This window comes from Pseudophryne corroboree, chromosome 7, assembly GCF_028390025.1.
Source record: "Pseudophryne corroboree isolate aPseCor3 chromosome 7, aPseCor3.hap2, whole genome shotgun sequence".
Taxonomy (NCBI): Eukaryota; Metazoa; Chordata; class Amphibia; order Anura; family Myobatrachidae; genus Pseudophryne; species Pseudophryne corroboree.
This window is the reverse complement of record NC_086450.1, coordinates 476051534-476078411: the sequence shown is the minus strand read 5'-3', so window position 1 is coordinate 476078411 and position 26878 is coordinate 476051534. Positions and strand designations below refer to the sequence as shown.

Sequence of the window (26878 nt, the reverse complement as noted above, 5' to 3'; positions counted from 1 at the left end):
AGACTATTTAGTTCCTGTTTTGACGTAACAAACACGCCCTGCGTTCGCCCAGCTACGCCTACGTTTTTCAAGCCACTCCTGCGTTTACATCTGACACGCCTGCATTTTTTCACACACTCCCCGAAAACGGTTAGTTACCACCCAGAAACACCCACTTCCTGTCAATCACTCTGCAGCCAGCAGTGCGACTGAAAAGCGTTGCTAGACCTTGTGTAAAACTGCAGTGGCTTTTGTGAAATTACGACACGCTGTGCAGTGCACCCCATACGCATGCGCAAACTTGCGGGTTTTTTGCCTGATCGCTGCACTGCGAATGAAAGCAGCTAGCGATCAACTTGGAATGAGGGCCAATGTTCCTTTCTATGGTCTTCTGCCAAATGTCCAAAGCTGCCATGCAAGGTAACATGAAAAGATGTTCCCCATTCTGTTGATGCAGGAGAAAGCTGTCATATTGTCCAGAGTAGAACAAGAGCATTGTGTCTTCTTGGGAAGCTAAAGAGATTGGAGAAGTAATTTTTTTAGCGCTCAGTTCTAAAGTACTTATATAAGCGCCATTTTCTTCCACTGACCATTCTCCCCATATGGCTATTTGTGGGGGGAAATCTTCCTATCCCAGTGGAGATCTGATGTTATCATGAAAATCAGAGGAGGTTTTAACATAGGCCTGTAAATTAGAATTGGCAGATAATTCCAATTGGATATGTTCCAAATGACAAGGGAGGACAAGTAAATCTTGAGTGACTAGCTGTCAAACCTGAGGAAAGCTGTAAGAGAATGCAATCATTGCCACAGTTAATGTCGCTACATCATTGAGAGATATTGTGGTCAGAGCCAATCTCTGTATTACCCAAATTTCTTTGGAGGAGTCAGGTCCTTTTATTCAAAGCATGTACCAGGAGGGATGCTTTATCAGGAAACAAACTTAGGGATCTTGCCTGCAGACGCTGATTTAATTTTGTGAACGATCATTAAGGGCATCAAAAGTTGAAGATGAAATACAGTTTGTACAATTTCTCCAACCACAGGACAAACTACTGGCGGCAATTATCAACGCATCACACTAGTTTCATGAAAATTAAGGAAGTGCTGCAATACGCAGAGCTAGTAGGTTACATTATGGTAGTCTATGGAAGACGTAAAGTCACCGACAGCACTCAGCGGTGTAATGAAATGTCATGTTACAGAGCAGCCACAGCAGTAGCAGAATTAAGAGAGAGTGTGAGAGAAAGAGAGAGAGATTATGGAGGGAGAGAAACAGAAAGACAGGAAGAGACAGAAAACGACAGAGAGAGAGAAATAGAAAAAGAAAGAGAGAGACAGAAAGAGAGAAAGAGAGGGACAGACAGAGGGACCGAGGGAGAGACAGAGAGAGAGAGACGCACACACACACACACACACACACACACACACACACAAATATACACACACACAGAAAGACAAAATGAGGGAGAGAGAGACACACAGAAAGGGAAAGAGACACAGAAAGAGAAAGACAGAAAGAGAGAGAGATTATGGAGGGAGAGAAACAGAAAGACAGGAAGAGACAGAAAAAGACAGAGAAAGAGACAAAAAGAAAGAGAGATACAGAAAAAAAGAGAGAGGGACAGAGAGAGAGACAGAGGGAGAGACAGAGAGAGAGAGACAGACAGAGGGAGAGACAGAAAGAGAGAGACACACACACAGAAAGAGAAAGACAAAAAGAAGGAGAGACACAGAAAGACAGGAAGAGACAGAAAAAGAAAGCGAAAGAGAGAAAAAGAAAGAGAGATACAGAAAAAAGAGAGAGGGACAGAGAGAGAGAGAGAGGGAGAGACAGAGAGAGAGAGACAGACAGAGGGAGAGACAGAAAGAGAGAGAGACACACACACAGAAAGAGAAAGACAAAAAGAGGGAGAGACACACAGAAATAGAAAGACAAAAAGAGGGAGAGACACACACAGAAAGAGAAAGACAGAAAGAGAGATAGAGAGAGCAACTGAGAGAGAGAGATAGAGGGAGAGACTGAGAGAAAGACACACACACAGAAAGAGAAAGACAGAAAGAGAGAGAGAGAGAGAGATTATGGAGAGAGAGAAACAGAAAGACAGGAAGAGAGAAAAAGACAGAGAGAAAAAGAAAGAGAGAGAGAGTGACAGAGACACACACACACACACACACATACACACACAGAAATACAGTAAGAGAGAGAGAGAGAGAGAGAGAGAGAGAGAGAGAGATTTGGAGTATGCAGCGAGTGTAGAACTGACCTTTCACCCAGCCCACCATCTTTATCATGCAGAGTTGCTATCCACATTAGGAGTTACGCATCTTGACCTGGCTGACACAGCTGGGGCAAAGCCCAGACCAAATGAGTGATGTTGAAGACCTCGACTGTAATGCCTGACTGTAGGGTGATGTCAGAAGGAAAATCGTGGTTGCATTCTATATACTGAACACGTTGTTTACCCCCATTTTAAAGGAATATAACATTGGGTGCTTCTAAATGTGATTCTAGTTACTTGTTTTTTTATTTATGTGTGACCATTGTGTTTAAAATAACTTTTTATGTGGAAAAAAAGTTTAAAAAAATCAAGATGCTGATTTTTCATGACGTGTTGTATCTTTATTCAGCCAGAATGTATTGTGTGGTAACCGTAATGTAAATCAGCGCAACAGCCACATCAATTCTGTTGCATACGTTACAAACCATACTGATTGATGAACGTCTCCCAGATGAAGCCAGAGGGTCCCTCCTTTGCCTTATTTAAGAGGCGGCTGATTCAGATTTGTAAGTAAAGCAAATTATCGAGCAACTATGCAAAACCATGCTGTACTGCAGGTTGGGCTGATGTAACATGTGCAGAGAGAGTTAGATTTGGGTGGGGTGTGTTCACACTGAAATCTAAATTGCAGTGTAATAATAAAGCAGCCAGTATTTAACCTGCACAGAGACAATATAACCCACCCAAGTCTAACCCTCTCTGCACATGTTACATCAGCCCCACCTGCAGTGCACGTGTTTTAGCACAGTTACTTATCATTTCTTTGCTTACAAACATGAATCAGGTGCCCATTATACACAGCGCACACCTGTCATACTGATACTCAGATTATTTGCATCTGATGCTCATATTTACCTGACTCTCCTCCTCAGTCATCATATAAATAAAGGCTTCACTTCTGTATACTCCTCATTACTTGGATCACACAGACAGACAATGTGGTCAGCACTGAACCTGTCCATACTGATTACTATGATGATTATTTGGATATCTGGGATCATCATAAACTGTACAATTTTCTTTATGTTTCTCAGGCACAGGAGAGAGCTCAGTAATCCGGGGTTTTGTGATAAAATCCAGTGTGTTACAGTGATTTCCAGTCTCCTCTTCCAGAGCAATATGACTGTTCATGGTATCTGCAACTTCCTCGGGATATACTGGGTGCTGGGAAAACATGTATTTTTGTTCATATTAATGCTACAAATTGCTCTTCTTCAGTTTGATGTCTGGAACAGCACCTGGCTCTCCATCTTCTACTCTGTTACATTGCTGAATGTTCCCCACTGGCTTTTCCATCGGGTCAAGGCAAGGTTCCCGTCTTCTGTTGTGCAGCTGATAATGGGATCACTGGTATGTTCCATTGTCATTAATGTGCCAATCTTATGGACAACGCACATTGGCATTTCCAGAAATAACAGTGACAGCTCATATATGTCTTCTAATGCATTTACTTGGGATTATGTTTGCCTCACCGTTTCCTCATTTTTTGGCTTCGGCCTCCCGTACTGTGTGACGTGTCTGTGTATCGGGGTCAGTGTCAGGACTTTGCTGAGACACGTCTGCAGGGTGAAGCAGGGAGACTCTCATGTAACATCTGCCCAGCTCCAGGGTCATGTCCGAGCTGTCCGGTCACTGATTGTGCGTGTTATTACTGACTTTGCTTTCTACCTGATAATGGCAAATGTAATAATGCCATTTTACTATATAGATGACATTCTGCAATTTACATTCTGGTCACTTATTCTGCTTTATCCCATTGCTAAAACTCTTATTTTACTGCATGGAAATCCCAGATTAAAGGATAGATTATGTGGTCCCAGCATCACCGCCAGATCATAAAGAGGCAGATGTACTAAGCCTTGGAAAGCGATAAAGTAGAGAGAGATAAAGTACCAGCTCATAACTGCCATGTTACAGGCTGTATTTGAAAAATGACAGTTGGAGCTGATTGACTGGTACTTAGTACATCTCCCCCAAAATCTGTACAGTTATCATGGAAACTATTTTTTTTTTCTGATTTCTTAGAGTTTTTCTGTAAATATGAATATCATTATCTAGGATCATTAGATTCAGGCTGGATGCATATAAAATCCTATAAAATATGTTGTCTGTTATAATTTAGTTTATAATCACAAATACAAATCATTACATTTTAAATATTTGAAACAATTTAAACTTTGTAACAGTTTTAGCATATATCAATCTATATTTTCTGTAGGAGTATAATTATGTTCTGCTTTTACATCTTAAAATGTTATAAATATACATTATCGCTCTTAACTTACAAGTGTGATGTCTGTGTCTGTAGTTTTATTATGGATACATAATATTATTGCATTATATTAGAGGGACAAAAAGTACCATATGCTGGTGTCAACCAATTAGATTAAATATTGTACTAATACAATCTAATCTAATGCTCCCTAGTGTATATACAGTATATATATATATATATATAAGTAATATATAATTTGTCATCTAGGTCCCTCACTGATGATGAAATTAGTATATTATCCGAAGGACTTAACTTTGTACCTACCAATCTGCACAGTGACTTCAACAGCAGAATTGATCTCTGTAGATTTAACAGACACGTCTTAAAGAGTTTTTCAACTCTAGAGTTGATGTGCATAGTGGTCCTACCTAGTGCTCAAAGTGGTCCTAGAGAGGTGGTGGAACTCACCCCCCCTTGCCCTATCCTTGTTTGCCACACCCCCGACCCCTCCCACCTGGCATATACCACACCATAACTCCTCCCACCTGTCAGATGCCACACACCCCTGCCCCTCCCCTTCAAGTATATCCATTGTTTTTGCATTTGATGTTGGACGTTAAATTATAAAGCCATACAGTATATGTTAATCAGCTGTTCTTTTATTTTTTAATTTTACAAATCACAAGATTTTTTTATCCTTAAAAGATATAATATAGAAAATCATTGTATTTTCACAAAATTTGTATTTACAAACACTCCCATTGCAGCGTTACTAAAACATTTTTCTCATCAGTACATTTGATCCTGTGCTAAACAGGATCTTATGAACTTTTAATAGGTCACATTCTGGTGTTAGTGTTTTTTTAATGTAATGATATAAAATAAAGGTTTAATGCAAATCACAATTAGTCTAATTACCAGGTGACAGAGTCCTCTTATGGTGGTCGTTGCCATTGCCAGTTGACAAAATCTTTTGATGGTGGTTGTTGCCATTGCCAGGTGACGGAGTCTTAATACAGTGGTCGTCTTTGGAAAGTTCACCTCACAGAGGAAGTAGGAGATGAGTGGTCAGGCTGTTATGTTGGCACTGTGGATGGAGCTTACCATGAAGAGAATAGTGTGTTTTATATAAACTTTTAAGGCTTGGTGGGGGAGGTTACACACAGAACACTACTAGTGATACTTACCACATTGAGTCTGTGATTCCCTGGTGACGAAGTCTTTTGATGGTGGTCATTGCCATTCCCAGGTGACTGAATCCTAACAAGGCGGTTGTCTTTGGAAGGTTCATCCCGCAGAAGAAGTAGGAGATGAGGGGTCAATTTGTTAAGTCTGGATTTTCCACAATTCTACGTAAGGAGTTTCAAAACCTTATGAGCTGAAAATGGAGAATATGGTATTTTAGAAAAACTTTTAAGGAAGTTACACACAGAACACCACTAGTGATACTTACCACATTGAGTCTTTGATTCCCTGGAGACAAAGTCTTTTGATGGTGGTCGTTGCCATTGCAAGGTGACGGAGTCTTAATACAGTGGTCGTCTTTGGAAAGTTCACCCCGCAGAGGAAGTAGTAGATGAGTGGTCAGGCTGTTATGTTGGCACTGTGGATGGAGCTGAACTTGAAGAGAAAAGTGTGTTTTTTATAAACTTTTAAGGCTTGGTGGGGGAGGTTACACATAGAACACCACTAGTGATACTTACCACATTGAGTCTGTGATTCCCTGGTGACGAAGTCTTTTGATGGTGGTCATTGCCATTCCCAGGTGACTGAATTATAACAAGGTGGTGGTCTTTGGAAGGTTCATCCCGCAGAGGAAGTAGGAGATGAGGGGTCAATTTGTTAAGTCTGGATTTTCCACAATTCTACGTAAGGAGTTTCAAAACCTTATGAGCTGAAAATGGAGAATATGGTATTTTAGAAAAACTTTTAAAGGAAGTTACACACAGATCACCACTAGTGATACTTACCACATTGAGTATTTGATTCCCTGGAGACGAAGTCTTTTGATGGTGGTCGTTGCCATTGCCAGGTGACGGAGTCTTAATACAGTGGTCGTCTTTGGAAAGTTCACCTCACAGAGGAAGTAGGAGATGAGTGGTCAGGCTGTTATGTTGGCACTGTGGATGGAGCTTACCATGAAGAGAATAGTGTGTTTTATATAAACTTTTAAGGCTTGGTGGGGGAAGTTACACACAGAACACTACAAGTGATACTTACCACATTGAGTCTGTGATTCCCTGGTGACGAAGTCTTTTGATGGTCGTCATTGCCATTCCCAGGTGACTGAATCCTAAAAAGGTGGTGGTCTTTGGAAGGTTCATCCCGCAGAGGAAGTAGGAGATGAGGGGTCAATTTGTTAAGTCTGGATTTTCCACAATTCTACGTAAGGAGTTTCAAAACCTTATGAGCTGAAAATGGAGAATATGGTATTTTAGAAAAACTTTTTAAGGAAGTTACACACAGAACACCACTAGTGATACTTACCACATTGAGTCTTTGATTCCCTGGAGACGAAGTCTTTTGATGGTGGTCGTTGCCATTGCAAGGTGACGGAGTCTTAATACAGTGGTCGTCTTTGGAAAGTTCACCTCACAGAGGAAGTAGGAGATGAGTGGTCAGGCTGTTATGTTGGCACTGTGGATGGAGCTTACCATGAAGAGAATAGTGTGTTTTATATAAACTTTTAAGGCTTGGTGGGGGAAGTTACACACAGAACACTACAAGTGATACTTACCACATTGAGTCTGTGATTCCCTGGTGACGAAGTCTTTTGATGGTCGTCATTGCCATTCCCAGGTGACTGAATCCTAAAAAGGTGGTGGTCTTTGGAAGGTTCATCCCGCAGAGGAAGTAGGAGATGAGGGGTCAATTTGTTAAGTCTGGATTTTCCACAATTCTACGTAAGGAGTTTCAAAACCTTATGAGCTGAAAATGGAGAATATGGTATTTTAGAAAAACTTTTTAAGGAAGTTACACACAGAACACCACTAGTGATACTTACCACATTGAGTCTTTGATTCCCTGGAGACGAAGTCTTTTGATGGTGGTCGTTGCCATTGCAAGGTGACGGAGTCTTAATACAGTGGTCGTCTTTGGAAAGTTCACCCCGCAGAGGAAGTAGGAGATGAGTGGTCAGGCTGTTATGTTGGCACTGTGGATGGAGCTGAACATGAAGAGAAAAGTGTGTTTTATATAAACTTTTAAGGCTTGGTGGGGGAGGTTACACACAGAACACCACTAGTGATACTTACCACATTGAGTCTTTGATTCCCTGGTGACGAAGTCTTTTGATGGTGGTCATTGCCATTCCCAGGTGACTGAATCCTAACAAGGTGGTGGTCTTTGGAAGGTTCATCCCGCAGAGGAAGTAGGAGATGAGGTGTCAATTCGGGTTGCAGGGATTTGCCTGCCCCAGTGCTTTTATAACATTGTCCTGTTCCTAAAGGAGAGTAAACATTAGGGAGGATTGTACATGTCATACAATTACATATTATTTGAAAATTACCCACAGAACCCTAAAATATCAATCTGATTCCCCTCATTAAATGCCCCTTAAATATGGATGGTTTAAGAAAGGTGCCTTAGCCTTAGCCTCTTCTCTTATACTGAGCAACCTGAAGACCAAGCCATTCTATATGAAGATACTGTATGGCAGCTATTGGTCCAGTCATTACACTGCCTAACCCTAATGGAAACAACCGCATTCAGGGGACCCTATAGCATGTAAAAGATGCACTTTAGCGAGTGAGATCAATGTATATAATGATTAAGACAAAGCAAGAATTAGCAATAATGTTTGACTCACCTATAACAAACGCCACAAGTGCTGGAAACTGGAGCTATCCTCTTTTCTCCGTCGTGTTAGGCAGACATCTTGAAGAGCACTTCGTCTGCCTTTTGCTAACCAAGATTTCACATAAGGCACTGGATTCCATAAGTGAAGTGGAGGACCACATTTGCTAATCATCATAAGTTCTGCTAGGTGAGGAATGGAAAGAGAACTCCTTATCTTGGTAGCTATTATTTTCATCACACTGAAACCTCTTTCACATTCTGCATTGCTAAATGGCACCGTTTGTATGCAGTGGAGAAGTGGCAACAAATCTGATGGTACACTTTTGCCTCCGTTGTGTTTGAAGTCTCAGAAAGCCATCTTTGTTTTTCCAAAATTAATTTGGAAACGGTCACATAAGGTTTTCAACTCTTTTTCACCAAACTCCATTGGCAAGACATCAGGCCAGAAGTCTTTGTAAGTAACTTTAACAACTTCGTAAAACTTTTTGTCTTCTGATGACAGACAGCGATTTTCTATATTAGATTTTAGGCTAGCATAAAACTGTCCACGTCTGATGGTTTTTACTTTCAAATTTTTAATAAGTTCTACTCCTTTGAAATGTCCTGTCGAGATAGATTCAGAAGCCTCATTTGAGAACATTCCTGTTACATTGTCAATGCGTGACTCAAAAACATGAACCTGCCTCACTAATAGCCTTTGAGCTTTTACTAAGTGTATATTTCGGTCTTGTATAGCTAATGAAAGGTCACGAAGTTCTGACAGAGCATCACACATTAAGGCTAAATTCATAAGGAACTCCTCACTTTGCAATTGCCTACTCAATGAGTAAAACTTTGTGCTTTCTTTACCTTTGCATTGCACCTGTTCTTGAAAATTCTTGAACAACACAGGATATGAACGCCATATAGCATATACTGTTCTGAAACTTGAGGCAACCCATCTGGTATCAAGTACACGACCTATACTTAAAACAATGTCATGGAGTTCTGCTGAACACTTCTGTAACTCTCTCAAATTCTTTGGACAACGGCTGTATAGTGTATACAGACTATCTACAAAAGACTGAAAGTGAAATATTTCTGTGAGATCCTTCACTGTATCTGAAACAGCTAGCTCTAGGCGGTGGTTTAGGCAGTGCCAACTGATGAGGTTTGGAAACTCCTTACGTAGAATTGTGGCAACTCCAGACTTAGAACCAAGCATTACTGCTGCTCCGTCACTTCCAAAACCAATTAGAATTTCTGACAAAAGACTTTTTGATAAGCCATGTTTGCTCAGAGTGGATAGTATGGAATCATAAATGCCCTGGGCTGTTGTACTTTCAAGCTCAACTAAATCAAGAAAAAAAGTTGTGGGTTGGCAATCTTCAGAACTTCCACCTGCCATTGCCACCATAATTGCTCGCACATATAAGATCAGTGTGGTTTTTTTAGAGACACTTGTGCTTTCATCAACTTGAATGCTGACTTTTGGTTTTAAGGTTACTATATTCTGAATGAGTCGCTTTCTCATTTCTGATGAAATATGAGTAACTATATCTGTGCATACAACGTTGCTCTGCAATATTTTTCCTAGATCACATCCATTGGCTTCCTGTAGGTCAATTAACTGTGGATGATCTGTGAATGGACGGTTATTTTTAGCAACATGGTAAGCGGTTCTGAAAACTCTTACAGTTGTTTGAATATGTTCGTTGTATTGTTGGGCAACTAACTGTGGTAAAACATTATTGTTTTTTTCCTGTAACATCTTAACTGCTGCCTCATGTGCTTTTGAATAACGGTGGTCATGAATTCTTTTACGCAGCGATAATTGCTCCTTTGATTTTGTGTCACCATATGGACCTACATTGCTTGTTGCCCATTCTACGGATAATGTTTTACTACATCCACGTAATGTTTCAGCCCCAGATCCTAGTGTCTGAACTCTAGCACAAATATCACACCCAATTTTTCCTTTGGATATTTTTAGCCAGGCATATTTATCTTTAAACTGAGATGCCTGTTCAACTGTCCAGCAGTCGGGTATGGAACTCTCATTTTCATCTCGTACTCTTTTCTTACGCTGTTCACAATCTGCATTTATCTGTTCAACACTTGGGTCTATGGTACTCCCACTCGCATCCTCTGAAGCACCATGACTCGTCACTGTCACTAATTTCAACACTTTCTATTTTGATGACTTCCTTATTTTTTGGCTTGAAATAACTTAGCAAATTTCTTTTCATTATGTATCTGTGAATTAGCATGCGATTACTTATTATTCCAAAGACTGTCTTTATTGTACACAGGTCCTAGCCTGGGACAAAAATATATAGTTTTATTACCACTTTGTATATTACAATTACTTAAAAAAAAAAAAAACATTTCTTCAGGAGTGTGACTTACTGTGCTTCCATCCATAAATGGCAGGCAAATGGGCAGCGAGTTCCACTGTATGGAGATGCAAAGATTGGCAGGTGTGATGTCATTCTGTACACAGGTCCTATGAAAAAGAATATACATTTTTACTACCACCTTGTACACTAATTGCACATTTAAAAAAAAAAAAAAGGGATCGTTAGGAGAGTGATTTACCATGCTTCAGTCTGTGAACGGCAGGCAAATGGGTAGCGAGTTCCACTGTATGGAGATGCAAAGATCTGCTTCCATCCAACGGCAGGCAAATGGGCAGCGAGTTCTACTCTACCATGACGCAAAGATCTGCTTCCATCCAACGGCAGGCAAATGGGCAGTCAGTTCCACTGTATGGAGAAGCAGAGATCACCTGGTGTGATGTTTTTTATGGAAAAACTTACCTTTGTTATCTCTTTCTTCGAGGTCCATAAATATACAGTTTTATTACCACTTTGTACAATATAATTACAGATTTTAAAAAAATATCGAAGAGTGACATAAATCAAGAGTAAACTATTTGCTCATAGAAAAAACTAAGCCATAAGCACAAGAAAAACTAAAAAAATTTTTATAGAGAAAATTGCATTTGCAATTCAGTGATAGTTAAATATAAAAAGCAGATATAAAATGAAAAAATAGAAAGTGCTCAATAATGCAAATTTGCTAAAGCAAATCTGCATTTTTTAATACATTGCAAAAATGCGTGCACCTAAAAACTGCAAGCTATTAGAATACATGTTTTGTGACACTGGCTGAGTACACATGACTTTTCTTCAATACACGACATAGAAGTGTATGAGAAAGTGGGTAAATTATACTGAACCCCGAAGAAGAAGCAATTGAGATACTGTTGCAGGACCATATGGTAGTATATTAGTGGCCATAAAGAAAGTACTGTAGGTTATTAAAATGGTATTAAAAATGGTATTAAAAATATATTTTTTAATGTTGGAAAATGACAACTAGAAAGTTTTTTACCAAGCAAATTAATAACCTTTTCAGCAATTTGCAGTACAGAAAAATGTTACTAAAGTGATTTTTCAGTGATTGCAGATTAATTCCATATCCCTTACACCAGGCATGTCCAAACTGCGGCTCTCCAGCTGTTGTGAAACTACATATCCCAGCATGCCATGACACAGTTTTGCTGTCAGAGAATACTAAAGCTGTGTCATGCTGGGATGTGTGTATTCTTAACAGCTGGAGGGCCGCAGTTTGGACATGCCTGCCTTACACTATCCACGCTGGTATAAAATTCACCCCACATGCGCCTTAAACAAGACAAATGGAGGTGAGACAAGAGCTCTCTCTACCAGACACACACACACACACACACACACACACACACACACACGGGGGTCTATTTACTAGAGATGAGCGGGTTCGGTTCCTCGGAATCCGAACCTGCCCGAACTTCAGCCTTTTTTGCACGGGTCCGAGCAGACTCGGATCCTCCCGTCTTGCTCGGTTAACTCGAGTGCGCCCGAACGTCATCATCCCGCTGTCGGATTCTTGCGAGACTTGGATTCTATATAAGGAGCCGGGCGTCGCCGCCATTTTCACACGTGCATTGAGATTGATAGGGAGAGGACGTGGCTGGCGTCCTCCCCATTTAGATTAGATTAGAGAGACACTTGAGTTGATTGATTTACTACTAATTTTGGGGAGCATTAGGAGTACTCAGTGCAGAGTTTTGCTGATAGTGACCACCAGTTTTATTTATAATCCGTTCTCTGCCTGAAAAAAAACGATACACAGTCACATACCATATCTGTGCTCAGCCTCAGTGTGCTGCATGATATATCATCTATGTATATCTGACTGTGCTGAGTGCTCACTGCTAACACAGCTTAATTGTGGGGGAGACTGGGGAGCAGTTATAGCAGGAGTACAGTGCACACTTTTGCTGCCAGTGACCACCAGTATATTGTCTGCCTGAAAAAGTTAAACACTCCTGTGGTGTTTTTTTTTAAATTCTATAAACGCATTCTCCTGACAGTGTCCAGCAGGTCCGTCATTCATTATATTATATAAATATTTACCTACATCTCTATCATCTTTATCATCTCTATATTAGCAGACGCAGTACGGTAGTCCACGGCTGTGGCTATCTCTGTGTCGTCAGTGCTCGTCCATAATTGTATACCTACCTACCTGTGGTGGGTTTTTTTTTTCTATCTTCTTCATACTAGTAGTTTAGGAGTCTGCTGACAGTGTCCACCAGGTCCGTCATTATATTATATACCTACAGTAAAATATATATTTAGTATATTATCTATACTAGCAGACGCAGTACGGTAGTCCACGGCTGTGGCTATCTCTGTGTCGTCAGTGCTCGTCCATAATTGTATACCTACCTACCCGTGGTGGGTTTTTTTTTCTATCTTCTTCATACTAGTAGTTTAGGAGTCTGCTGACAGTGTCCACCAGGTCCGTCATTATATTATATACCTACAGTAAAATATATATTTAGTATATTATCTATACTAGCAGACGCAGTACGGTAGTCCACGGCTGTGGCTATCTCTGTGTCGTCAGTGCTCGTCCATAATTGTATACCTACCTACCTACCTGTGGTGGTTTTTTTTTCTATCTTCTTCATACTAGTAGTTTAGGAGTCTGCTGACAGTGTCCACCAGGTCTGTCATTATATTATATACCTACAGTAGTAATTTATTTAGTATATTATCTATACTAGCAGATGCAGTACGGTAGTCCACGGCTATGGCTATCTCTGTGTCATCAGTGCTCGTCCATAATTTTATACCTACCTACCTGTGGTGGGGTTTTTTGTTTCTATCTTCTTCATACTAGTAGTTTAGGAGTCTGCTGACAGTGTCCACCAGGTCCGTCATTATATTATATATACCTACAGTAGTTATATATATATTTTTTTCATATCATTAATTATCATCTCTATACTAGCAGACGCAGTATGGTAGTCCACGGCTGTAGCTACCTCTGTGTCGTCAGTCACTCATCATCCATAAGTATACTAGTATCCATCCATCTCCATTGTTTACCTGAGGTGCCTTTTAGTTGTGCCTATTAAAATAGGGAAAACAAAAATGTTGTGGTTCCAAAAATAGGGAAAGATGAAGATCCACTTCCACCTCGTGCTGAAGCTGCTGCCACTAGTCATGGCCGAGACGATGAAATTCCATCAACGTCGTCTGCCAAGGCCGATGCCCAATGTCATAGTACAGAGCATGTAAAATCCAAAACACAAAATATCAGTAAAAAAAGGACTCAAAAATCTAAAATAAAATCGTCTGAGGAGAAGCGTAAACTTGCCAATATGCCATTTACCACACGGAGTGGCAAGGAACGGCTGAGGCCCTGGCCTATGTTCATGGCTAGTGGTTCAGCTTCACATGAGGATGGAAGCACTCAGCCTCTCGCTAGAAAAATGAAAAGACTTAAGCTGGCAAAAGCACAGCAAAGAACTGTGCGTTCTTCGAAATCACAAATCCACAAGGAGAGTCCAATTGTGTCGGTTGCGATGCCTGACCTTTCCAACACTGGACGTGAAGAGCATGAGCCTTCTACCATTTGCACGCCCCCTGCAAGTGCTGGAAGGAGCACCCGCAGTCCAGTTGCTGATAGTCAGATTGAAGATGTCAGTGTTGAAGTACACCAGGATGAGGAGGATATGGGTGTTGCTGGCGCTGGGGAGGAAATTGACAAGGAGGATTCTGATGGTGAGGTTGTTTGTTTAAGTCAGGCACCCGGGGAGACACCTGTTGTCTGTGGGAGGAATATGGCCATTGACATGCCTGGTGAAAATACAAAAAAAATCAGCTCTTCGGTGTGGAAGTATTTCAACAGAAATGCGGACAACAGGTGTTAAGCCATGTGTTGCCTTTGTCAAGCTGTAATAAGTAGGGGTTAGGACGTTAACCACCTCGGAACATCCTCCCTTATACGTCACCTGCAGCGCATTCATCATAAGTCAGTGACAAGTTCAAAAACTTTGGGCGACAGCGGAAGCAGTCCACTGACCAGTAAATCCCTTCCTCTTGTAACCAAGCTCACGCAAACCACCCCACCAACTCCCTCAGTGTCAATTTCCTCCTTCCCCAGGAATGCCAATAGTCCTGCAGGCCATGTCACTGGCAATTCTGACGAGTCCTCTCCTGCCTGGGATTCCTCCGCTGCATCCTTGAGTGTAACGCCTACTGCTGCTGGCGCTGCTGCTGTTGTTGCTGCTGGGAGTCGATGGTCATCCCAGAGGGGAAGTCGTAAGACCACTTTTACTACTTCCACCAAGCAATTGACTGTCCAACAGTCCTTTGCGAGGAAGATGAAATATCACAGCAGTCATCCTGCTGTAAAGCAGATAACTGAGGCCTTGGCATCCTGGGCGGTGAGAAACGTGGTTCCGGTATCCATCATTACTTCAGAGCCAACTATAGACTTGATTGAGGTACTGTGTCCCAGGTACCAAATACCATCTAGGTTCCATTTCTCTAGGCAGGCGATACCGAAAATGTACACAGACCTCAGAAAAATACTCACCAGTGTCCTAAAAAATGAAGTTGTACCCAATGTCCATTGTCCACTTAACCACGGACATGTGGACAAGTGGAGCAGGGCAGACTCAGGACTATATGACTGTGACAGCCCACTGGGTAGATGTATTGACTCCCGCCGCAAGAACAGCAGCGGCGGCACCAGTAGCAGCATCTCGCAAACGCCAACTCTTTCCTAGGCAGGCTACGCTTTGTATCACCGCTTTCCAGAATACACACACAGCTGAAAACCTCTTACGGCAACTGAGGAAGATCATCGCAGAATGGCTTACCCCAATTGGACACTCATGTGAATTTGTGGCATCGGACAACGCCAGCAATATTGTGCGTGCATTATATCTGGGCAAATTCCAGCACGTCCCATGTTTTGCACATACCTTGAATTTGGTGGTGCAGAATTATTTAAAAAACGACAGGGGCGTGCAAGAGATGCTGTCGGTGGCCAGAAGAATTGCGGGACACTTTCGGCGTACAGGCACCATGTACAGAAGACTGGAGCAACACCAAAAACGCCTGAACCTGCCCTGCCATCATCTGAAGCAAGAAGTGGTAACGAGGTGGAATTCAACCCTCTATATGCTTCAGAGGATGGAGGAGAAGCAAAAGGCCATTCAAGCCTATACATCTGACCACGATATAGGAGGTGGAATGCACCTGTCTCAAGCGCAGTGGAGAATGATTTCAACGTTGTGCAAGGTTCTGCAACCTTTTGAACTTGCCACACGTGAAGTCAGTTTAGACACTGCCAGCCTGAGTCAGGTCATTCCCCTCATCAGGCTTTTGCAGAAAAAGCTGGAGACATTGAAGGAGGAGCTAAGACATAGCGATTCCGCTAGGCATGTGGGACTTGTGGATGGAGCCCTTAATTCGCTTAACCAGGATTCACGGGTGGTCAATCTGTTGAAATCAGAGCACCACATTTTGGCCACCGTGCTCGATCCTAGATTTAAAACTTACGTTGGATCTCTCTTTCTGGCAGACACAAGTCTGCAGGGGTACAAAGACCTGCTGGTGGGAAAATTATCAAGTCAAGTGGAACTTGATCGGTCAACAGCTCCTCCTTCACATTCTCCCGCAATTGGGGGTGCGAGGAAATTCAGAATTCCAAGCTCACCCACTGGCGGTGATGCAGGGCAGTCTGGAGCGACTGCTGATGCTGACATCTGGTCAGGACTGAAGGACCTGCCAACAATTACGGACATGTCGTCAACTGGCACTGCATATGATTCTCTCTCCATTGAAAGAATGGTGGAGGATTATATGAGTGACCGCATCCAAGTAGGCACGTCAGACAGTCCGTACGTATACTGGCAGGAAAAAGAGGCAATTTGGAGGCCATTGCAGAAACTGGCTTTATTCTACCTAAGTTGCCCTCCCACAAGTGTGTACTCCGAAAGAGTGTTTAGTGCCGCCGCTCACCTTGTCAGCCATCGGCGTACGAGGTTACTTCCAGAAAATGTGGAGAAGATGATGTTCATTAAAATGAATTATAATCAATTCCTCCGTGGAGACATTGACCAGCAGCAATTGCCTCCAGAAAGTACACAGGGAGCTGAGATTGTGGATTCCAGTGGGGACGAATTGATAATCTGTGAGGAGGGGGATGTACACGGTGATGAATCGGAGGATGATGATGAGGTGGACATCTTGCCTCTGTAGAGCCAGTTTGTGCAAGGAGAGATTAATTGCTTCTTTTTTGGTGGGGGTCCAAACCAACCCGTCATTTCAGTCACAGTCGTGTGGCAGACCCTGTCACTGAAATGATGGGTTGGTTAAAGTGTGCATGTCCTGTTTATACAACATAAGGGTGGGTGGGAGGGCCCAAGGACAATTCCATCTTGCACCTCTTTTTTCTTTCATTTTTCTTTGTGTCTTGTGCTGTTTGGGGAGTGTTTTTTGGAAGGGCCATCCTGCGTGACACTGCAGTGCCACTCCTAGATGGGCCAGGTGTTTGTGTCGGCCACTTGGGTCGCTGAGCTTAGTCTCACAGCTACCTCATTGCGCCTCTTTTTTTTCTTCTTTGCGTCATGTTCTGTTTGGGGAGTGTTTTTTGATAGGGCCATCCTGCGTGACACTGCAGTGCCACTCCTAGTTGGGCCAGGTGTTTGTGTCGGCCACTAGGGTCGCTTAGCTTACTCACACAGCTACCTCATTGCGCCTCTTTTTTTTCTTCTTTGCGTCATGTGCTGTTTGGGGAGTATTTTTTGGAAGGGCCATCCTGCATGGCACTGCAGTGCCACTCCTAGATGGGCCAGGTGTTTGTGTCGGCCACTAGGGTCGCTTAGCTTACTCACACAGCTACTTCATTGCGCCTCTTTTTTTTCTTCTTTGCGTCATGTGCTGTTTGGGGAGTATTTTTTGGAAGGGCCATCCTGCGTGACACTGCAGTGCCACTCCTAGATGGGCCAGGTGTTTGTGTCGGCCACTAGGATCGCTTAGCTTACTCACACAGCTACCTCATTGCGCCACTTTTTTTTCTTCTTTGCGTCATGTGCTGTTTGGGGAGTATTTTTTGGAAGGGCCATCCTGCGTGACACTGCAGTGCCACTCCTAGATGGGCCAGGTGTTTGTGTCGGCCACTTGGGTCGCTGAGCTTAGTCTCACAGCTACCTCATTGCGCCTCTTTTTTTTCTTCTTTGCGTCATGTTCTGTTTGGGGAGTGTTTTTTGATAGGGCCATCCTGCGTGACACTGCAGTGCCACTCCTAGTTGGGCCAGGTGTTTGTGTCGGCCACTAGGGTCGCTTAGCTTACTCACACAGCTACCTCATTGCGCCTCTTTTTTTTCTTCTTTGCGTCATGTGCTGTTTGGGGAGTATTTTTTGGAAGGGCCATCCTGCATGGCACTGCAGTGCCACTCCTAGATGGGCCAGGTGTTTGTGTCGGCCACTAGGGTCGCTTAGCTTACTCACACAGCTACTTCATTGCGCCTCTTTTTTTTCTTCTTTGCGTCATGTGCTGTTTGGGGAGTATTTTTTGGAAGGGCCATCCTGCGTGACACTGCAGTGCCACTCCTAGATGGGCCAGGTGTTTGTGTCGGCTACTAGGATCGCTTAGCTTACTCACACAGCTACCTCATTGCGCCACTTTTTTTTCTTCTTTGCGTCATGTGCTGTTTGGGGAGTATTTTTTGGAAGGGCCATCCTGCATGGCACTGCAGTGCCACTCCTAGATGGGCCAGGTGTTTGTGTCGGCCACTAGGGTCACTTAGCTTACTCACACAGCTACCTCATTGCGCCTCTTTTTTTTTCTTCTTTGCGTCATGTGCTGTTTGGGGAGTATTTTTTGGAAGGGCCATCCTGACTGACACTGCAGTGCCACTCCTAGATGGGCCAGGTGTTTGTGTCGGCCACTAGGGTCGCTCACACAGCTACCTCATTGCGCCTCTTTTTTTCTTCTTTGCATCATGTGCTGTTTGGGGAGTATTTTTTGGAAGGGCCATCCTGCGTGACACTGCAGTGCCACTCCTAGATGGGCCAGGTGTTTGTGTCGGCCACTTGTGTCGCTTAGCTTAGCCATCCAGCGACCTCGGTGCAAATTTTAGGACTAAAAATAATATTGTGAGGTGTGAGGTGTTCAGAATAGACTGAAAATGAGTGGAAATTAGGGTTATTGAGGTTAATAATACTTTGGGATCAAAATGACCCCCAAATTCTATGATTTAAGCTGTTTTTTAGGGTTTTTTGAAAAAAAACACCCGAATCCGACAAAAAAAATTCGGTGAGGTTTTGCCAAAACGCGTTTGAACCCAAAACACGGCCGCGGAACCGAACCCAAACCCGAAAAATTTCCGGTGCCATCTCTAAAATTTACTAAGATGTACCAACCAATCCGATTCTACTTTTCATTTATCTAGCACCTTCTAGAAATCTGATTGGTTGCAATGGGCAACATGCCATCTTAAATAGAAGTCCCATCTTAGTAAATTTACCACATGCTCTGTTCCTGTGACCTCTCTACCAGCAGACAGCCCAATGCTTATTTCACTCAGTGCCAGAAAGTCCCATTTATCAAACAATATTTATTTTAATTATTATCTTTTATTTAGATGGCACAACAGGGGTTCTGCAGCGCCCATTACAGGGTACATAAATGAGTAAAACAAGAAAAAAGCACTTTTAGTTTGAGACAATATAGGAAAACTACAAGGTATATACAGAAAACCAGATGTTTGGTGCACTCAAAGGCAGTACTGAGTAAAAGATACTGTAGTGTAAGGAAGAGAAGGAAAGGCACATGAGGGGAGAAGGTCCTGTTCTTATGAACTTACAATCTAAAAAATATTTGCAGCTAAGTCCCCCAAAACACCCATTTTTGGGGATTAGTCGTAATTTTAAGTATCCTCCGTATGTCAGACAGAGGAATTGCAGCAGGTATATCAGATACCTGCTGCAATCTCATTTCCTGCCGGCATCCGCATCCCCCATAGGTTTCTATTGGAGATACCATGCTGCCAGATGTATAGATAACAGGAATGAAATGCATTCCTGATAGTGATCTCTGCTGCTACTACAATCTTCAGACTGTGGTAGTCCATTGTAGCTTATGGCCTACACTTAGGGCATGTAGTTCCAGCAGGATTCCCCGATTACCACACATGCAGTAACCCCAGCAGCACACTCAGCACATTGCTGGCTCCCTTCGGAGCCCCTGTATCTGTGGGGGTCAATCAGAGTTGATCGCTAGCTGCTTTGGTTCGCTGCGCAGCGATCAGGCAAAAAAATGGCACTTTTGCGCATACGGCGCAATGCACACGCGCGTCTTACTATTACAACGAACTATGTAGTTTCACACAAGGTCTAGCGAAGCATTTCAGTCGCACTGCTGACCGCAGAGTGATTGACAGGAAGGTTTCTGGGTGTCAACTGACCGTTTTCAGGGAGTGTTCGTAAAAACGCAGGGCGTACCAGGAAAAACACAGGGCGTGTTTGTGACATCAAAACAGGAACTGAACAGTCTGAAGTGATTGCAAGCGCTGAAGCTACTCTGAACCTGCACAAAAATATTTTGTATCCGCTCTGCGATCCTTTCATTCGCACTTCTGCTAAGCTAAAATACACTCCCATAGGGCGACAGCATAGCGTTTGCACAGCTGCTAAAACTGCTAGCGAGTGAACAACTCAGAATGACCCCCTGTATGCATTGGATGATATATTTGAGTCGACCGATGTGATAGCATTCCACAGTGCGATCCTGGGTGCTATTGTCACACACAGATTGCATTGAAAATGCAAACAGTGGTAAACGGGCACCCCTTGAGCCATTTAACATTTATGTCCCCGTGAGCTCTCGAAGGTGGTCATTCCGAATTGATCGCTCGTTGCCGTTTTTCGCAGCGCAGCGATTAGGTAAAAAATTGGCATTTATGCACATGGTACGCAGCGCGTATGCGCTAAGTACTTTCACACAAAAGTTTGTATTTTTACCCAAGCTCGAGCGATGTTTTTCAGTCGCTCAAGTGTATGATTGACAGGAAGTGGGTGTTTCTGGGCAAAATCTCGGCGTTTTCAGGGAGTGTGCTGAAAAACGCAGGCTTGCCAGGGAAAAACGCAGGAGCGGCTGGAGAAATGGGGGAGTGTCTGGCCGAACGCAGGGCGTGTTTGTGACGTCAAACCAGGAACTAAACTGACTGAACTGATCGCAAGGAAGGAGTAGGTCTGGAACGTTCACATTCACTAACTGGATACAGAGTGTACTGTCTGTCCACAATTCCCCTTATATACAAGTGGACACAGAGACAGTGCAGCTGTTACAAGGAGTTCACTTATAAGTAGTGATGTGCACCAGAAACTTTTCGGGTTTTGTGTTTTGGTTTTGGGTTCGGCTCCGCGGCCGTTTTTTGGGTTCGAACGCGTTTTGGCAAAACCTCACCGAATTTTTTTTGTCGGATTCGGGTGTTTTTTTTAAAAAACCCTAAGAAACAGCTTAAATCATTGAATTTGGGGGTCATTTTGATCCCATAGTATTATTAACCTCAATAACCATAATTTACACTCATTTTCAGTCTATTCTGAACACCTCACAATATTATTTTTAGTCCTAAAATTTGCACCGAGGTCGCTGGATGACTAAGCTCAGCGACCCAAGTGGCTGACACAAACACCTGGCCCATCTAGGAGTGGCACTGCAGTGTCAGGCAGGATGGCCCTTCCAAAAAATACTCCCCAAACAGCACATGACGCAAAGAAAAAAAGAGGCGCAATGAGGTAGCTGTGTGAGTAAGCTAAGCGACCCTAGTGGCCGACACAAACACCTGGCCCATCTAGGAGTGGCACTGCAGTGTCACGCAGGATGGCCCTTCCAAAAAATACTCCCCAAACAGCACATGATGCAAAGAAATAAAGAGGCGCAATGAGGTAGCTGTGTGAATAAGCTAAGCGACCCTAGTGGCCAACACAAACACCTGGCCCATCTAGGAGTGGCACTGCAGTGTCAGGCAGGATGGCCCTTCCAAAAAATACTCCCCAAACAGCACATGACGCAAAGAAAAAAAGAGGCGCAATGAGGTAGCTGTGTGACGACTAAGCTAAGCGACCCTAGTGGCCGACACAAACACCTGGCCCATCTAGGAGTGGCACTGCTGTGTCACGCAGGATGGCCCTTCCAAAAAATACTCCCCAAACAGCACATGACGCAAAGAAAAATGAAAGAAAAAAGAGGTGCAAGATTGAATTGTCCTTGGGCCCTCCCACCCACCCTTATGTTGTATAAACAGGACATGCACACTTTAACCAACCCATCATTTCAGCGACAGGGTCTGCCACACGACTGTGACTGAAATGACTGGTTGGTTTGGGCCCCCACCAAAAAAGAAGCAATCTCTCCTTGCACAAACTGGCTCTACAGAGGCAAGAGGTCCACCTCATCATCATCGTACGATTCATCACCCCTTTCACTGTGTACATCCCCCTCCTCACAGATTATTAATTCGTCCCCACTGGAATCCACCATCTAAGATCCCCGTGTACTTTCTGGAGGCAATTGCTGCTGGTGAATGTCTCCATGGAGGAATTGATTATAATTCATTTTAATGAACATCATCTTCTCCACATTTTCTGGAAGTAACCTTGTACGCCTATTGCTGACAAGGTGAGCGGCGGCACTAAACACTCTTTCGGAGTACACACTGGAGGGAGGGCAACTTAGGTAGAATAAAGCCAGTTTCTGCAAGGGCCTCCAAATTGCCTCATTTTCCTGCCAGTATACGTACGGACTGTCTGACGTGCCTACTTGGATGTGGTCACTCATATAATCCTCCACCATTCTTTCAATGGTGAGAGAATCATATGCAGTGACAGTAGACGACATGTCAGTAATCGTTGGCAGGTCCTTCAGTCCGGACCAGATGTCAGCATCAGCAGTCGCTCCAGACTGCCCTGCATCACCGCCAGTGGGTGGGCTCGGAATTCGAAGCCTTTTCCTCGCAGCCCAAGTTGCGGGAGAATGTGAAGGAGGAGATGTTGACAGGTCGCGTTCCGCTTGACTTGACAATTTTCTCACCAGCAGTTCTTTGAACCCCTGCAGACTTGTGTCTGCCGGAAAGAGAGATCCAACGTAGGTTTTAAATCTAGGATCGAGCACGGTGGCCAAAATGTAGTGCTCTGATTTCAACAGATTGACCACCCGTGAATCCTTGTTAAGCGAATTAAGGGCTCCATCCACAAGTCCCACATGCCTAGTGGAATCGCTCTGTTTTAGCTCCTCCTTCAATGCCTCCAGCTTCTTCTGCAAAAGCCTGATGAGGGGAATGACCTGACTCAGGCTGGCAGTGTCTGAACTGACTTCACGTGTGGCAAGTTCAAAGGGTTGCAGAACCTTGCACAACGTTGAAATCATTCTCCACTGCGCTTGAGACAGGTGCATTCCACCTCCTTTGCCTATATCGTGGCCAGATGTATAGGCTTGAATGGCCTTTTGCTGCTCCTCCATCCTCTGAAGCATATAGAGGGTTGAATTCCACCTCGTTACCACCTCTTGCTTCAGATGATGGCGGGGCAGGTACAGTTTTTTTTGGTGGTGCTCCAGTCTTCTGTACGCAGTGCCTGTACGCCGAAAGTGGCCCACAATTCTTCTGGCCACGACAGCATCTCTTGCACGCCCCTGTCGTTTTTTAAATATTTCTTCACCACTAAATTCAAGGTAGGTGCAAAACATGGGACGTGCTGGAATTTGCCCAGATGTAATGCACGCACAATATTGCTGGCGTTGTCCGATGCCACAAATCCCCAGGAGAGTTTAAATGGGGTAAGCCATTCTGCGATGATCTTCCTCAGTTGCCGTAAGAGGTTTTCAGCTGTGTGCGTATTCTGGAAAGCGGTGATACAAAGCGTAGCCTGCCTAGGAAAGAGTTGGCGTTTGCGAGATGCTGCTACTGGTGCCGCCGCTGCTGTTCTTGCTGCGGGAGGCATTACATCTACCCAGTGGGCTGTCACAGTCATGTAGTCCTGAGTCTGCCCTGCTCCACTTGTCCACATGTCCATGGTTAAGTGGACATTGGGTACAACTGCATTTTTTAGGACACTGGTGAGTTTTTTTCTGACGTCCTTGTACATTCTCGGTATCGCCTGCCTAGATGGTATTTGGTAACGGGGGCACACTACCTCAAGAAATTGTCTAGATCCCTGTGAAATAACGGCGGATACCGGACGCACGTCTAACACCAACATAGTTGTCAAGGCCTCAGCTATCCGCTTTGCAACAGGATGACTGCTGTGATATTTCATCTTCCTCGCAAAGGACTGTTGGATAGTCAATTGCTTACTAGAAGTAGTACAAGTGGTCTTCCGACTTCCCCTCTGGGATGACGATCGACTCCCAGCAGCAACAACAGCAGCGCCAGCAGCAGTAGGCATTACACTCAAGGATGCATCGGAGGAATCCCAGGCAGGAGAGGACTCGTCAGACTTGCCAGTGACATGGCCTGCAGGACTATTAGCTTTCCTGGGTAAGGAGGAAATTGACACTGAGGGAGTTGGTGGTGTGATTTGCGCGAGCTTGGTTACAAGAGGAAGGGATTTACTGGTCAGTGGACTGCTTCCGCTGTCGCCCAAAGTTTTTGAACTTGTCACAGACTTATTATGAATGCGCTGCAGGTGACGTATAAGGGAGGATGTTCCGAGGTGGTTAACGTCCTTACCCCTACTTATTACAGCTTGACAAAGGCAACACACGGCTTGACACCTGTTGTCCGCATTTCTGTTGAAATACTTCCACACTGAAGAGCTGATTTTTTTTGTATTTTCACCTGGCATGTCAATGGCTAAATTCCTCCCACGGACAACAGGTGTCTCCCCGGGTGCCTGACTTAAACAAACCACCTCACCATCAGAATCCTCCTTGTCAATTTCCTCCCCAGCGCCAGTGTGACGACATGTGATGACACAGCTGGCGCATCGTGTCACTCAGTGATAAAAGACACGTGGTTACTTTCCTAGCCCTAGTCCTACACATGGACTTCACCAATTATTAGTTATATGTTAGGCAATATTGTATTATATTGTATGATGTTATTGTTACAAGGGTACAGTAATGTTTTCGATGTATATATATTAATGTATTGGTTATAGTTTGTAAACAAATGTTCCCCCCCATATGACTGTGCAGATAACCTGTGTGTTTGCTGTTGTGTAGATACAGCCAGTCTCAGATGTCAGGCCATACAACCCCCCCCCCCCCCTCATTCTTCCCCACACAATGGAATCCAGGCCCCACAATCAGATTAAGTAAGCTTACTTTAGTTAACGTCTATTGTGGCCTACGGGACATGCCTGGACATGTGAAAGTAGGTTTGCTTTGAAACTGTCTGGGGGTGTCGCCTTATTGTAGGAAAGACAAAGGTTTGAGAAGAGCAAAGAGGGACAGAAGGAGAGAGAGTGGCAGGAGACTGACTAAGAAGAAATGTTCTGTCAGGTGTTCCAGGAGGGAATTGTCGTGTAGAATTGGATCACAGAAGTGTGCTGAGCTGTTTGTAACCCAATCTGTTCAATAAACCACTGTTGGTTTTTCATCTACCACCGTGACTGAGTGATTTTGAACCCAATATCCTCAAAGCCAGCAACACCCATATCCTCATCCTGGTGTACTTCAACACTGACATCTTCAATTTCACTATCAGGAACTGGACTGCGGGTGCTCCTTTCAACACTTGCAGGGGGCGTGCAAATGGTGTAAGGCGCAAGCTCTTCCCGTCCAGTGTTGGGAAGGTCAGGCATCGCAACCGACACAATTGGACTCTCCTTTGGGATTTGGGATTTCGAAGAATGCACAGTTCTTTGCTGTGCTTTTGCCGCAAGTCTTTTCTTTTTTCTAGCGAGAGGATGAGTGCTTCCATCCTCATGTGAAGCTGAACCACTAGCCATTAACATAGACCAGGGCCTCAGCCGTTCCTTGCCACTCCGTGTCGTAAATGGCATATTGGCAAGTTTACGCTTCTCCTCAGATGCTTTTAATTTTGATTTTTGGGTAATTTTTTTACTGATCTTCTGTGTTTTGGATTTTACATGCTCTGCACTATGACATTGGGCATCGGCCTTGGCAGACGACGTTGATGGCATTTCATTGTCTTGGCCATGACTAGTGGCAGCAGCTTCAGCACGAGGTGGAAGTGGATCTTGATCTTTCCCTATTTTTTTAACCTCCACATTTTTGTTCTCCATATTTTGCGCACAACTAAAAGCCACCACAGGTATACAATGTAGATGGGTGAATAGTATACTATTATTACTTATACTTATGGACGACGAGTGACGACACAAAGGTAGATACAGCCGTGGCCTACCGTACTGCTGCTTATATATATATATAATAATATACTGTATAACGGACCTGGTGGACACTGTCAGCAGACTGCTAAACTAGTATGAAGAAAGAAAAAACACCACAGGTATACAATGTAGATGGATGGATAGTATAGTATTACTTATACTTATGGACGACGAGTGATGACACAGAGGTAGGTACAGCCGTGGCCTACCGTACTGCTGCTTATATAATATACTGTATAACGGACCTGGTGGACACTGTCAGCAGACTGCTAAACTAGTATGAAGAAAGAAAAAAAAACACCACAGGTATACAATGTAGATGGATGGATAGTATAGTATTATATTACTTATGGACGACGAGTGACGACACAGAGGTAGGTACAGCCGTGGCCTACCGTACTGCTGCTTAGTGCTTATATATATAATATACTGTATAACGGACCTGGTGGACACTGTCAGCAGACTGCTAAACAAACTAGTATGAAGAAAAAGAAAATACACAGGAGTGTTTTTCAGGCAGACAAACGTATACTGTACTGGTGGTCACTGTCAGCAAAACTGTGCACTGTACTCCTGCTATAACTGCTCCCCAGTCTCCACAATTAGGCAGTGTGAGCAGTGCACTCAGCACAGATATATCATGCAGCAGTGCAGCACACTGAGTGAACACAGATATGGTGGAGCGTTTTTTTCAGGCAGAGAAACAAAGGATTAAACGCACTGGTGGTGGTGGTATAATCAAAACCCTGCACTGTACTCCCTAACAGCTGCTCCCCGTCCCAATCCTCCCCACAATTATAACAATGTCACTCTTAGTCTTTTATATTACGGAGAGGACGCCAGCCACGTCCTCTCCCTATCAATCTCAATGCACGTGTGAAAATGGCGGCAACGCGCGGCTCCTAATATAGAAT

The 26878-nt window shown here is 43.7% G+C and overlaps 2 protein-coding genes across 2 annotated transcripts; one reads left to right on the top strand and one right to left on the bottom strand.

The window, feature by feature from the left end:
• Positions 1-1175: 1175 nt before the first annotated feature.
• Positions 1176-2103, top strand: LOC134944356 (octapeptide-repeat protein T2-like; the record flags this gene model as incomplete). The annotated part of the gene is made up of 3 exons (XM_063932936.1): positions 1176-1370; positions 1453-1971; positions 2065-2103. Coding segments are annotated over exons 1-3 (753 nt in total), but the record flags the coding sequence as incomplete, so codon positions are not given.
• A 6517-nt stretch (positions 2104-8620) lies between these two features.
• Positions 8621-11100, bottom strand: LOC134944355 (E3 SUMO-protein ligase KIAA1586-like). Its single transcript, XM_063932935.1, has 2 exons — positions 11073-11100; positions 8621-10401 (listed from the first exon to the last, which is right to left on the bottom strand). Exons 1-2 carry the CDS (start codon positions 11098-11100, stop codon positions 8621-8623), a joined length of 1809 nt encoding a protein of 602 aa, XP_063789005.1.
• Positions 11101-26878: the final 15778 nt, after the last annotated feature.

Coding starts and splice junctions, on each gene's coding strand:
- LOC134944355 (XM_063932935.1), bottom strand. CDS start 11,100: ATGGACCTCGAAGAAAGAGATAACAAAG. Junction 10,402..11,072: donor CGAAGAAAGAGATAACAAAG/GTAAGTTTTTCC, acceptor ATGGTGCTTCAG/AGGATGCGAGTGGGAGTACC.